The sequence below is a fragment of the Procambarus clarkii genome, chromosome 40, assembly GCF_040958095.1.
Source record: "Procambarus clarkii isolate CNS0578487 chromosome 40, FALCON_Pclarkii_2.0, whole genome shotgun sequence".
Taxonomy (NCBI): Eukaryota; Metazoa; Arthropoda; class Malacostraca; order Decapoda; family Cambaridae; genus Procambarus; species Procambarus clarkii.
In genome coordinates this window covers 17,956,850-17,972,009 of record NC_091189.1, presented here as the reverse complement: position 1 = coordinate 17,972,009, position 15,160 = coordinate 17,956,850, and the positions used below count along the sequence as shown (strand labels likewise).

Genomic DNA, 15,160 nt, shown 5'->3' with positions numbered 1-15,160 from the left:
GATGATGGGATAAGGCTTGGTCATTGTGGCTCCAGCTCCAGATTCTTCTTGTGCTGTGCCTGTGTTCAGTTGTTTCTGCCAGGCGTTCGGAGGTGGACCTCTTAGCGTCGGCTTGGTTGAGGCGTCTTCCGGTATGTGTGGCACCCTTTCCCGACCATGAGGCAGTCGGGATCGACGCCTTCGAGCAGGACTGGTCAAGGTGGTGCTTCCTGTACATCTTTTGTCCCGGTTCAGCTGTTGCTCCAGGTCCTGGCTCGCTTGGAGACTTGCCAGGGGTGGGTAAGTCATTTTAGCCCCGTGGTGGCCGGCCCAGCCATGGTTTCAGGCGCTGCTTGCCCAGTGTCCGAACCCAGAGGTTTTTCTACGGCTCTGCCTCTTTCAGAAGATCGGCCCGGTCCACTACGAGACTGGTTCGATCTTCTTCTCGAGTCTTCGCTTTTGGTGTTTTTGATGCGGGGTTTATCACCATCTGTATGGTGATCAGGTGGCCTTATTGATGGTGTCCCATCTGCGGGCTTCGTCTCGGCAGCAGTATGAAGTTTCCTGGTGGTCCTTCCGGTTCTCTTTGACTCTTCGTCGTTGTGCTTTGCTTTAAGTTTGGGTGGTGGTGTCCTTTTTCTCTTGGTTGTTCCAGGACCGTCATCTTACGCCGAATACTGTCTCCTCATATCGTGCGGCGCTGGGGGAAAGCAGCTTCAGCTGGCTTTCAGTATAGATGTTACTTCTGCGCCTTTTCGCAAGCTATCTCGTGCGTTTCACCTCTGGCCTGCTCATGCGACGCCTGAGCCGTCTTGACCTTTGGATAGAGTGCTCTCCTTTCTCTCTTCTCCTCGGATTGTTGTAGTCCATCTGGTTCAGGATTGTTTTTTGAAGGCTCTTTTTCTGTTGGCATTGGCCTCTGGGGGCCGGGTTGGGGAGCTTCATGCTCTCTTCTGGCGCAGGGGTTTCTGCTCTTTAGTTGGAGTGATAGTTTTGTTTCTTTGCATCCGTCACCTTCTTTTCTGGCGAAGAATGAGACTTCAGCTTTCCAGAGGGGTCCCTGGGTTGTTGATGCTTGGTTGGTTAGGCCGGCGGTGCATCATGTGTTGTGTTCGGTTGCGACCCTCCACCGTTATTTGCGTGTCGCCGCTTCTGTGACCAGGGACGCACTCTAGATTAATCCGGTTTCCCTTCTTCCCTGTTCACGGGCTCGGGTCTCTCAGATTGTCTGCAGGGTTATTAAGTCTAGCCAGCCTGCGGTCTATCCCTGTGCCTATGACTTTTGTAAGTTTGGTTCTCCTGCTGCCATCTTTGGTAACATGTCCTGGGCTGACATTCAGGCGCTGGGTTTTTGGCGGTTGAACAGGGTCCTGGCTGCATGCTACCTCGTTAATGTTCCTGGGCCTAGTCGGGCCTGTGTTGCTTTGGGCCGGCGGCTGCAGCCTGTGTCGACTTTGAGTTAAGGTGTGGAGCACCGACCGCCTCCCGGGTAAGTCCTCTTCTTTATACAGTATTGTCTTTTGTGAAGTAGCTCTGGGGAGCCGTAGGGGTTACCTCCCAGAAAACCAGCGTTGAATGTAATGAAACCCCATTTTCTGGGTGAGTCCCAGAGGCTCCCCAGCAACCCACCCTCTCTTCAGTTGGGAGTTTTTTAATATCCAGCCTCGGAACTGCATGGTGGATGGCCGGCATGGGAGTCTGGGGCAGCGCAGACATGCAGCGCAGCTTGTGTGAGGTCATGCTTGTTTGCTTGTTTTCAATTGGGAGTTATGTTCACTCGTTTGTCTATTTTTGTTGTTTTTAACCATAATAGGGGTTTGTTTTGTGGCGCCTACTTTTCTGGGTGCCTGTCCCGGTTGACGGCAGATATAAAATGCTCCAAAACCACATGTGCATTCTATGGGCCATTGCTCCATGTGCCCCTCTTAGGGGGGGGGGGGGGCAGGTTCTGGCTCGTGGGCCCGGGTAGGCCTAGAACTCCACCCACATCGACTGATGCCAAAAGTTAGGACTATCCTTATCAGCCTAGATAGCTCCAGGGAGCCTCTGGGACTCACCCAGAAAATGGCGTTTCATTACATTCAACGCTGGTTTTCTGCCATTTTTAGTGATCCTGACACTGTCCTCGGATGAAGAAGACGATGGTGGTGGGTCATCTGGATCAGCCTACACAGGAGGATCTCGCTCTCCTCAGTCTGGTTCACAGCCATTTGGACCACCAGAGCCCATCAGTCAAAAAGAACCCATTATAACTCCAGATATGGAAAACTTTGATGACATGGAGGAGATGGATAATAGTGGTGCAGTGACTGGTGGGTGCATTTTTTATCATTTATGCGCCCTACTTATACTTCAGAATATATTTTCCATTTTACTCACATGGTTACTCATTTTTTACCAAAAACCATTTGGTTGGTCTGTTTGCTTTGGACAGCTGTGTCATAGAACAGAGTCATTTGCAGTCAGTTAGGGGGTGACATTTTTATAGAAATTAACATTAATTATTCCTTAGTGTCTATAACTAATATTGCTTAATCATTTAACTTTAGCTTCTTATTATCAGCCTATGTCCATCCCATTCCTCAAACCATTGTTCCTGCAAAGTTGGGTGAGGCTAGCCTCAAGCATTTGGCCTCCAACTTGGGACACACAGATAATCTCATTTATAGTATAGCTTAAGAGGGGTTTCCAGCAGTGCCCAGGATAATATCTCTCATCTCCAACCCCTCAGTCCATTCCTCTTTTTATTCTCTACCCCACATCCCCATCTTCACTTCCCATCTCCATCTTTCTCTCCTCTCTCTCTCTCCCCCACCCTCATTCCTCCTGCCCTTCTCTCCCCTCTTCCCTGCCCTTCTTTCTCTTCTTGCATCTCTCCCCATCCTTTCCTGCCCCTCAGTGGTTCAGGCAATGAACTACTGGGGAACAGTGAGAGTGGAGCCAGAACACAGAGCCCATAGGGAGTCAAATCCTCTTCTGGGCATGCCACACAGCTGCAAACTCTTGCACCATACTGTAGTGCATCTATAGGGATGATCCAGACCACTAATCCTTGGTTCCTTGGTAAGCACTAGTAACAGAGTCCCAACCCAAAACTGAAGCATCCATGAACACATCGTAAACATATCATGTGCATTACTGATATCTAGAAAACTGCCATCTGTAAGTTCTGATATCATCATATTTTGTAAGTGAAGTAAAACCTTCTGAAACTGGCATCTGGAAAAAACGTATTGTGTTGTGCAAGAGTACACAGAACTGTATTTCAGTAAAACTGGTAGTTACTGCAACAATATTGTATACTGTAAGTTTGCTACTTAAATTTACTTTTTCATTATAATTTCAGGTGGAGGTTTACCTGATCTCCAAAGTTTGTTGGATGGTACTCTGAAGGGTCCTTACACATCACTTCAGTGTCGGAGCATCAGAGTGGGTTCCTATAAAGTTATGCCTAAAGAGAGAGTTCTTATTGTCCCACAAGGCCTCAGGATAAAGATTCCTCCAATCACAGAGGGTACGTAAATAAACAAAGTCCTCATAAACAAAGGCTAAAGTCCAGTCCATGCACCCACCAATCCCCCTGTTTGAGTGAAAAATGGTTTGCACACTACTGTACTTGCAACTGATGTTGTCCAAACACTTCCGAAACAAGTGCTTTGCTAACGATTTTTGTTCGAATCATAACGCTGTAAATGCTTCACCCACGTACTACAAATACAAATAATTGCCAACAGAATCTTGACACCTAACCTAACCTGTCTCTAAATATGCACAATATGCTAATATATAACGATGTTAATTTATATTTGAGAAAATTCCTGTTTTGAATGAACAGCATGTTAAGATTGTTGAATGCGTCTTGGGGGTCGACCGCTGGATGGAATAGAATTAGTCTGAGGACGTGTTGAATTTTTATATGCAGTTCATTCATAAATTGCATTGCTCATTAGTTTATGAAATTTAAATTTAACAACATTAAATAATAAGTTTTAAAATAATTTTGAAATAGTTGAAGTGCTGTACCATAGAATAGTTATCTTGGTTGCCATGTTTATAACTTTTTGAACGTACATTCCTATACTGTATATGATAATGCCTTGATGAGTTGACCTGGTAATACTTTTATGGGCCTTGGTTTGTGTGGGCTGGAGAGGCTCTTGTTGGTTTGTGTGGGCTGGAGAGGCTCTTGTTGGTTTGTGGGGGCTGGAGAGGCCCTTGTTGGTTTGTGTGGACTGGAGAGGCCCTTGTTGGTTTGTTTGGGCTGGAGAGGCCCTTGTTGGTTTGTGTGGGCTGGAGAGGCTCTTGTTGGTTTGTGTGGGCTGGAGAGGCTCTTGTTGGTTTGTGTGGGCTGGAGAGGCTCTTGTTGGTTTGTGGGGGCTGGAGAGGCTCTTGTTGGTTTGTGTGGACTGGAGAGGCCCTTGTTGGTTTGTGTGGGCTGGAGATGCCCTTGTTGGTTTGTGTGGGCTGGAGATGCTCTTGTTGGTTTGTGTGGGCTGGAGAGGCTCTTGTTGGTTTGTGTGGACTGGAGAGGCCCTTGTTGGTTTGTGTGGGCTGGAGATGCTCTTGTTGGTTTGTGTGGGCTGGAGAGGCTCTTGTTGGTTTGTGGGGGCTGGAGAGACTGTCGAGAGAGATAATAAGTGTAAGTTAATCCCAATGAAAAGTAGCGGTGCTCTGTATATATATACAAGAGAACTGTCCACCTGCCAGAAAATGTTTGAAATTTTGCTGGAACATTGGGAGAATTTCTTATCCACTGGTCTACTCATCTGTTAATAGCTGACAACCATTTTTTGCTAAAATGTGTTCCCTGATCACAGAAAATAAAAGTAATATTGCTTACCATTGCTGCGAATGACCTGAGAAATCTCACGATGACGTCACGATTCATTCCTCCTGCGGTGAGTGTCCTGGTGGTGTTGCACAGGCTGTTTATTTGGTGGGAGTTGCCACGAATCTGTCACAAAGGACCTTTGCTAGAAACGATTCATCCTGAAATTCGTGAGTCAGCAGTTGGTTGGTGTGAGCAACATTGTGAGGCACAGGAACATTCTCTGCAATGGTAGCTTTATCCAGATTGCGGTCCTCCTGTCATTGAGGCGTACGCAGGATTTTTGTTGTTCAAGATGGTGGTTGTTTACTATCACCCCTGGCGAGCATCTGGTTGCCTCCTTTAACACACAGTAATTTTGTCTGTAACCTTGCAAGCACCAAGCAGTAATAGCTTAAATGATCTGGATGTTTGCAGATAAATCTGAATTCATGTTGAGGTCTGCTCAAAGAACAGAATAACTTTTGAAACAAGCCACAGGTAAAACTAGGTAGAGCATATCAATTTTGTTGATACAGTAGTTAATTCCATCTTACAGTAGTCAGTGAAGATGTAGCACATACAACTTTCATGTTTACTCACACGTCTACTTTTTTCTTTCAGGTTCTGGCGATTCAGTAACGTTTGACATTCCAATCAAAAGTGTTGTGAAAATTCTTGTTCATTTTGGGAGGTCACTTCCTGTTTTCTTTATTTATATTAAGCCTTCAACAGCTGCTGTTATAAGAAGATCACTGAAGATGACAGACAAAAGTGGATACTATTTTGACCCATGTAGTTACGGTAAGATTTGTTGGAAATTTGCATCTGGTGGTGTACAGGTGGTAGTTTCTTAACTTTGCACCAATCAATTTAACAGCCTTTATTTTAAATTTACCTCACACTTTAGACTGGACTAAAGGAAGTTTAGTCCAGTCCAAGGTGCGAGGTTAATAGGTTTTTCTAATACTATTTGTTTAACCACAGCACTGCGCACCTGATTTTGGCAAAAACTTCATAGTGCAATTGTCAATGACATTTTTGTTGTTTTTATAAACGTTCAGGTAAAGTTAATGTCAAAATGTTTCCAAACTCAACCAAATTCATTTCAAAATACAAAGAGCGATGAAAACATTTAAAAACATTTAAATATAGCCTAATTAAAAAAAACAGTACTGCACAGAGCGCCTTAGGGCGCTCTGCGCAGTACGCATATGCATATGCATGCATGCATGCATGCATGCAATTGACGATCACTAAACACTGATCATTTGTATGTGGAAAATCCATTATTATTCGAATCATCACAGTAAAGTTAAAACAGGCGGTATTTTCAGGAATGTTTCTTCGAGCTTTGAGGGTATGCAGTCTTTTGATGAAGAGATAGCTAAAATATATGAAATTGGGAAGAGTTTACAGTACCCTAAGATGTTTTTGAATTGTTCGTTTGGGAAAGCTAAACGTACGTTTTATAATAATGTCTCCAAAGTGAAACCAGAAATTAGAAACTCATTGGTGGTACCTTATGCGATGGGATTTGAGAAACTTTCCCCAGTTTTTAAGAACCTTAATATCAATTTGGTGTTCACTAATAATACGATCAAGTTTAATTTGATAAAAAACTCCCCTGGTACAGCAGGTTGTGTGTATTCGATTCCCTGCAATGATTGTGAGTTTTATATATATATATATATATATATATATATATATATATATATATATATATATATATATATATATATATTATATATATATAATATATATATATATATATATATATATATATAATATATATATGTATAATATATATATATAATATATATATATATATATAATATATATATATGTATAATATATATATATATATATATATATATATATATATATATATATAATATATATATATATATATATATATAATATATATATATATATATATATATATATATATAATATATATATAATATATATATATAATATATATATATATATAATATATATATATAATATATATATATATAATATATATATATATAATATATATATATAATATATATATAATAGTATAATGTAATAGTATAGTGGGTAATAGTATAATGAAGTAAAAGTGACAGTTTTCAAAGTTCTGGCTAATTGGTAAATAAAATGGTTTACTTACTATTATCTTAAGTGTAATTGACAGCTGTATATTATTCCTTTTCTGTGGGGAGCTCCTATGGCTTCCTGGAGCTATCAGGCTGATATATGTTATATTAGTTAGGGGCATCAGTCAATTGGAGTTCGGCCTATCGGGGACCACGAGATAGAACCTGGCCCCCCCTCAGAGGAAACTCCCATGTGGTTGGGTCATCCCATGTCTGCCATCAACCATGGTTGCCATCCAGTAAAGTAGGCATAACAAATCAAACTCCACTTGGTAAGAAAGAACAACCCAAAACTGAATAGGGAGGTAGAACTTGCCCTACAACTTAAAGAAACAAGCAAACATCATACCTCACTGCCGTACCGCCTGTCCGTGCAGCCACCCCTCCCCTCCCACCTGGGATGGGCGAGGGAGCCCGAACTGCCCATGCCGGCTATCTGAACCATCCAGTTTGTTGGCTGACGTTGTCCGGGGCAGACCTTGAGACTGGCCTCAGATTCCAACGTAGTTGTGTGTTTCTGCTGTGTCTTAGGCACAGTGGCCAGGTGTTCTTTGAATAGTGTTGGGGCTGCATGCGCTCAGGGTACTCTTCCCTGGGTGCCCTGTAAGTACTACCCTTGGGTTCTAGGGTTCCTTTCCATAGAACTTTCGGGAACTGCTTCCGTAGGGGTCTTTGCCGCTCGGCTTTTACCCCGCCATTGGGGCCAGCTGGAGTTTAGGTGGCTTCTGTTTGTCTTTGGGTTGGAAGTGGTATTGTTTGCTGGTAGGAGCGCAAGATACTGCACAGCTCGCATACATATGCGGCGGCCGGTTTCTGTTCCTTCTGGACACTTTGTACTTTTGCAGGGTTTTCTGTTATTTTTGTTTTCTTGCCTGGAGGGGTTGGCTCTTGGCCCACTTCTGTTGTTTGGATGGGCCTCCTCTTGGCCCCATTGATTTGACACGTCACAGGGGTTCAAGATTCCCATGTTAATTTGGACCCAGCTGGTTTTGCAGCTCCTTGCCTGGGCATCCTGTAGCAGGCCTTCTCTGAAGGGTTGAGCCAGGGCTCAGGATTCCTCTGGTCGGGGTGGGCCATTGGTGCCAGTTTCTAAGCCGATGTTTCCTTCGGAGCCGGCGTCGTCTGGTCGGCACGGTGAACTCTGTTTGTCGGTTGGCTTCTAGTAAAGGGTGTTGGCTCTTTCGCAGTTTGCCCCATTGACGAGGCGATGTTGGACGGCTTGCGCTGTTTGTTTACCCTAAGTCCAACGATTTATGGGCATTTCGGGTCGTATCCACTGACCTGTGGTGGATTTGGGCAGCTCCTCCTTTGGGGAGGTTTAGGGCTCACGGGGCAGGCTTCTTTCCCTGCACTCCGTTGGGTCATCTTGGAGTGGGTGTGCTTGGGCGTGGTTGAAACAATGCCGTTCCTCGGGTGGATTTCCTGTCTGACCCCTGGATTCCTTGCCCCTCGTTTTGGTTGACCACTCTGTCTCAGGTCCGGTTTCTGTTGAAGCTGGGTCCCTGGATGATGTCCCTGGACCTCTGGCACTCGTATTGGCATGTTCCTATTCATCCGGGGTTCAGGGACTGGTTCGGTTTCGCGGTGGGGCATCAGGCTTACCACTTTCGTTGCCTTCCTTTTGGCTAGAATCTGGCACCTCACGTATTCACACGTCTTACCCGGGTCATGGTGACCCGTCTGCTTCTGCTAGGAGTTCGGATTCTGGCCTACCTCGACGACTGGTTGGTGTGGGCTCCCAGCCAGTCTACTTGTCTGCTCACTAGGAGTGTGGTTCTTTACCAGCTTACCGGGTTACCTGGTTGGTTGATACCTGGTTGATGGGGTTCTGGGAGTTCTTCTACTCCCCAAGCCCAGCCCGAGGCCAGGCTTGACTTGTGAGAGAGTGGTCCACCAGGCTGTTGCTTGGAGTGGCCCACAGGCCCACATACCCACAACAGCCCGATTGGTCCGGAACGTCTTTTAGAAAACGGTCTAGTTTTCTCTTGAAGATGTCCACGGTTGTTCTGGCAATATTTCTGATGCTCGCTGGGAGGACGTTGAACAGCCGCGGACCTCTGATGTTTATACAGTGTTCTCTGATTGTTCTTATGGCACCTCTGCTCTTCACACGTTCTATTCTGCATTTTCTTCCATATCGTTCACTCCAGTACGTTGTTACTTTACTGTGTAGATTAGGGACCTGGCCTTCCAGTGTTTTCCATGCGTATATTATTTGGTATCTCTCTCGTCTCCTTTCTAGTGAGTACATTTGGAGAGCTTTGAGATGATCCCAATAATTTAGGTGCTTTATCGCGTCTATGCGTGCCGTATATGTTCTCTGTATTCCGTCAATTTCAGCAATCTCTCCTGCTCTGAAGGGGGAAGTGAGTACTGAGCAGTACTCAAGACGGGACAACACCAGTGACTTGAAGAGTACAACCATCGTGATGGGATCCCTGGATTTGAAAGTTCTCGTAATCCATCATATCATTTTTCTGGCTGACGCAATATTTGCTTGGTTATGCACCCTAAACGTTAGATCGTCGGACATCATTATTCCCAAATCCTTGACCTGCTGTTTATCTATTATGGGCAGATTCGATTCTGTTTTGTACCCTGTTTTGTGTTTTTGGTCCTCATTTTTGCCGTACCCGAGTACCTGGAATTTATCGCTGTAAAACTTCATGTTATTTTCTGCTGCCCAATCGAAAACTTTGTTGATATCTGATTGTAATTTTTCGATGTCTTCAGCAGAGGTAATTTTCATGCTGATTTTTGTGTCAAATGCAAAGGATGACACGAAGCTGTGACTTGTATTTTTATCTATATCTGATATGAGAATAAGGAACAGCAGTGGTGCAAGGACTGTACCTTGAGGTACAGAGCTTTTAACTGTGCGTGGACTTGATTTTATTTGATTGACTGTTATTCTTTGTGTTCTGTTCGAGAGGAAATTGAGTATCCAGCGTCCTACTTTACCAGTTATTCCCATTGACCTCATTTTGTGTGCAATCACTCCATGGTCACATTTGTCGAATGCCTTTGCAAAGTTTGTGTATACTACATCTGCATTTTGCTTCTCTTCTAGATCTTCTGTGATTTTGTCAGTGATTAAGTAACTGTGACAGATAGGATCTTCCCGCTCCAAACCAGGGTTCTGGCTCCTGGTGAACTGGAGGAAGTCCCATCTGGTTCCATACTAGGTTCAGACCTGGCATGGGACTTTCAGACCGCTTCTTTGTCTCTATCTGGAGTCGTTGCTGCGGCTGCAGTCCCGCCTTTAGCTGTTTCGGTTGGGGAGGGGGGGGTGTCCAGGGTCACTCGGCAGTTGCTTGAGTAGTTGTGCAGGCATCTGAACTTTGCAATGCTGGTTTACCAGTCGAGTCGGCTCTGGTTTTGGTGTCTATTCTGGTTCCTTCTGAGTCCTCCCTTCTGCCTCTTTCATGATCTCTGGGTTTGGTCTCCAGGGGGCCTTCTATTGGTTGCTGTGTTGCCGGCTTCCTCTTCGTTTTTTTTTGAGGTTCAGCACCTTGGTGCCTATCCAAGCCCTCGCTCGATGTGTTCACAGATGCATCATTTCTCGGCTGGGGTTTTGTGACTAGTGCTCACCAGGACGGCCAGGGACGGTGGGATCCATCCTTCTGTTGGGCTCACAGCATAGTGTGGGAGTTCGGGGTGATTTGGCTATCGCTTCCTATTCGGTCCTTGCCTCTTTTGGGCTGGTCGCTTCGAGTGACCCGTCTGCTGGATTCTCGGGGTTTGGCCAACATCCTGGCAGACGGCCTGTCCATGGAATGAATGGGCGATGCCGACTCCTTCAGTTGGCTCTGACAGATGTACTGTACGGGTACCCGGAGCTGGACCTCTTCGCATCAGCATGGTCTCGGCATTTCCTGATATCTGTGGTGCTGTTCCCCAACTGTGAAGCCATCGTGGTAGACGCCTTTCGGCAGGACCAGTCGAGTCCTGCCGAAACTTGTACCTTGTCCCCCTGATCCAGCTGTTGCTTTGGGTCCTGGCTTTTTTTTGAGACTTACCAGGGAACAGTAGTCCTATTGACCCCTTGGTTTCAGGCACTGCTTACTCGGTGTCCGAACCCACGATGTTTTCTGCAGCTCCGCCTCGTTCAACAGATCGATTTGGTCAGGTACCTAGCTGGTTTGATCTTCTCCTCCACTCTTCGTATCTGGTCTTTTGACATGGGTCTAGCATAATTTGTATGATGAACGTGTGACTTCATTGATGGACTTCGTTGAGGGGCCTGACTGGACAGTGCTTGGGATTCGTAGTTCTGAGGTTCCGGGTTCGACTGTCGGTAGAGACGGAAGCAAATGGGCAGAGTTACTTTCACCCTGATGCACCTGTTCCTCTAGCAGTTAATAGGGATCTGGGAGTTAGACAGCTCTTACGAGCTGCTTCCTGGGGGGGTGTGTAACAAAAAGGAGGCCGTGGGAACGCTAATCCCCGAAATCATCTCGAGATAACCTCAAGATAACCTCAAGATGGTGTCCTACCTGCGAGCTTCATCTCGGTGATAGTATGAAGTTTCCTGGCGTTCTTTCCGCCATTTTGTAGGTTGTCTTCTGTTACTGATCGTGTTGTCCTGTCCTATCTTGGCTTTTTCAGAATTGTCATTTAATGCCAAATACTATCGCCTCGTGTCATGCAGCGCTGGTAGAGCCGCTCATGCTTGCGTTAAGGGTGGAAGTCACTTCAGCCCTGTTTCATAAGCTTTCTAGTGCTCTATTTCACCTCCAGCCTGCTTGTGTGCCGCCTGAACCGTCCTGGTCCATTGACAGGGTGCTTCCTTCTGTCTTCTCGGTTTGTGGTGGCCTCCTTTGGTTGAAGATTGATTTTCTAAGGCTCTCTTTCTGTTGGCATTGGACTCTGGGGGTTGGGTTGGTGAGCTTCATGCTCCTCCAGAGCAAGGATTTTTGCTCTTTTGGTCCTGGTGGTAAGTTTATTCCATTGCAGCCTTCTTCTTTTCTGGCGAAGAACGAGTTTCCGCTCTCCGAAAGGGTCCTTGGGTCATTGATGCTTGGTTGGTCAGGCCAGTAGTGCATCATGTGTTGTCCTGTTGCGGCTCTTTGCTGGAAAAATAGTAGTCGCGTGGAAGATAGTAGAGGGGCTGGTCCCAAACCTGCTCACAGAAATAACATCACATGAGACCAGAAGGCATGGCGGGATGTGCAGAATACCCCCATTGAAAAGCAGAGGTGCAACAGGTACTCTGAGAGAGAACTCTTATCAACATTTGAAACCCGAGACTGTTCAACATGCTTCCACTACACATAAGGGGCATAACTGGCCAACCCCTCACAATGTTCAAGAGAGAACTGGATAAGCACCTCCAAAGGATACCTGATCAACCAGGCTGTGATTCGTACATCAGGCTGAGAGCAGCCGCGTCCAACAGCCTGGTTGACCGGTCCAGCAACAAGGAGGCCCGGTCAACGACCGGGCCGCGGGGACGCTAAGCCCCGGAAGCACCTCAAGGTAACCTCAAAGTAAGGTACCTGCAGGCCTCAGCTTCTGTGGCCGGGGATGTGTTTAGAGTTGATCCAGTTTTCCGTCTCTCAGGTCGTCCACAGGGTCAGTAAGTCTAGGCAGCCTGCGGTCTATCCTCGTGCCCATGACATTTGTAAGTTTGCTGCTTTGACTAATGTCTTTGGCAATATGTCCTGGGATGACATTCGGGTGCGGGGATTTTCGAGGTTGAACAGGGCTGCTGTTAGTGGTTGAACAGGAGGCTGGGCGTTATCTCGTCAACGTTCCTGGTCTTGGTTATCCATGTGGGACTTTGGGTCACAGATTGCAACCAGTTGTCTCGCAACCCGTTCTCGCAAATTTAAAAAGTCAATATTGACTTATTAAATATGTGCATAGGTGACATAACATAATAGTTTCCCTTGAAAAGCTTCATAGAAAACACCGACCTTACCTAACCTACTTAGTATGTTAAGATAAGCATCTTATTGCTTCGTAATTACAATTATTACCTAACCTATACCTATAATAGGTTAAGTAACAATTGTAATTATGAAGCTATAAGATGCTTATTTTAACATACTAAGTAGGTTAGGTAAGGTCGGTATTTTCTATGAAGCTTTTCAAGGGAAACTATTATGTTTAGTATGTCACCTATGCACGCAACTAATAAGTCAATATTGACTTATTAAATTTGCGAGAACGGGTTGTGTCTCGACTTAGAGTTAAGGAGCGAGTAGCATCCGCCTCCTGGGTAAGTCCCTAATTCCTTCTCTTTGGAGATGTAGCTCCAGGGAGCCGTAGGGACTTCCCACAGAAAACCAGTGTTGAATGTAATGAAACGCCATTTTCCGAGTGAGCCCCAGAGGCTCCCTGGCAACCTGGTCAGCGGTTCCATTTCCTTTTTGATGCTCAGAATCTGAACTGGATTGCTTGGTTAGCTGGCACGAGGGTCTGGTGCCCCCCCCCCCCATTCTACATTCCAATAGTGCCCTCTTTGCCTCTCTGAGGGGGGGCCAGGTTCTGGCTCGTGGTCCCCGGTAGGCTAAACAATTGACCGATGCCCCAGACTAATATAACACATATCAGCCTGATAGCTCCAGGGAGCCTCCTGGTCTCGCCCAGAAAATGGCATTTCGTTATATTCAACGCTTTATTTTTTTTTTTTTTTTGCAGAAGAATCACAGAAGCGTATAACAATCCTTCCAGATAGATTAACCGAAGAAAATAAAAACTTGGTCAAAGAAATTTTAAGTTCTTCAAATGCACACACAAGTGACATTGGAAATGTCACTTCAACAGTGCCAACTGAAAGCTTCAATATCATGGAAGAATTAGATCAAAGAGAGGCCAATGAAATACTTGTGAGGTCATCTCCTGTGGAAGTATGTATAATTTCTTTAAATTTTATATATTTTGTATTAACTTTATCAATTATTATGTGCACAGTTTTAAATTTGTATATGAAAAATATGATGCTTATTAACCCTTCGTATACAGTTATAACAAAAGGTGCAACTCTGGCTATGTGAAAAAAACAACTTATTTAATGATACATTTACATGCAAAAAGTAAGGAAAAGCCAAATAATGCAAACTCCGGGAGCCTCCGGATCTCGCCCAGAAAATGGCGTTTCATTACATTCAATGCCGAATTTTTCTTTTTTATTTATTTATACTTTTGAAAATGTTAACACAAAAGTGCTTAAGTAATTTCCTGTTTTATTTTCCTGTCACAGTTACAGTATACATTTTCTCATTGTTCACCACATGTTAATTTCTTCGTTATTTACTTTGTAAAATGTGAGTACTTACAAGTGTTTAATTTATTTCATTAGGTACAGAGCATAGTGAAAAAAACGGTTTCGTCTACCACAAATGAATCTAGAATGTAAGTATTCCTAGATTCTGCCAACATTTTTTCTCTTTAATTTAGTGTTAGTTATTTTGCTAATGTGAAAACATTTGTAAATATTTTTATCATTGTATTCACTTTTATGAATGTTTAATGACATACATTCATACATAAGCTGGTGGTGAGGTCTTGAGTTTCACAACTGTTCACTTTGTTCACAAAGTTGATTTGTTAAAGAACCTTTTGCTTGCAGTTACTGAATGTAATATTGTCACTAATCAATCGTTCTGCTATCTTCTGCATGCCAACAAATTATAATTTACACATTTCAAGCTTGTGCAGTTTTTTTTTTATTTGTTTAGAGATCATATATATTTTCAGCACCAGTATAATAATATAAAACTACAGTGTACAAACAGATTGAGTGATATATATTATCTTTCGGTCGTGGTCGACTGTGTCCTTTTTTTCTTCTATGACATAAGAAAACTAGATGTTTTAAATTTTGTTTAGTAATTGTAATTTTATCACTTCAGGTTGTTAATTTATCCACCACCACCACAAAAAGGAGGAATCTCTATATCCACAGATGATTATTGTTGTCTAGAGGATGAACAGTTTCTCAATGATGTAATTATTGATTTCTACCTCAAGTGAGTATTTATTCATGACTTTGGTAATGTCAGATTTGTAGGACATAAGAACACCTACCTTTGTTTGCCATCTTGACTAATGGTCCCTGTGAAACCCTCGAACTGGGCACAGTTGCTCCCTACGTAAATAATCAAAATTGGAAGCATTGTTCGTAGCTGTTTACATAAATTGTTATCTCTTGTTGGAGTGTATAAGTGTTCAGCCTTAATAAAAAAAAACTGAGAAAAATCAAATAACCTATAACCAAAAATTT

The 15,160-nt window shown here is 44.0% G+C and overlaps 1 protein-coding gene across 15 annotated transcripts in view; it reads left to right on the top strand.

Annotated features, from left to right (window-relative positions):
• Positions 1–15,160, top strand: part of LOC123757949 (uncharacterized) — a 68,758-nt gene that overhangs the window by 38,923 nt on the left and 14,675 nt on the right. For all 15 annotated transcript variants that reach the window (XM_045741939.2, XM_069338782.1, XM_069338780.1 and 12 more), the window contains 6 exons: positions 2,088–2,291; positions 3,326–3,493; positions 5,411–5,590; positions 13,576–13,784; positions 14,237–14,289; positions 14,790–14,906. In XM_045741939.2, the coding sequence (XP_045597895.2) occupies positions 2,088–2,291; positions 3,326–3,493; positions 5,411–5,590; positions 13,576–13,784; positions 14,237–14,289; positions 14,790–14,906 (931 nt within the window). The remainder of the gene's footprint in view (positions 1–2,087; positions 2,292–3,325; positions 3,494–5,410; positions 5,591–13,575; positions 13,785–14,236; positions 14,290–14,789; positions 14,907–15,160) is intronic.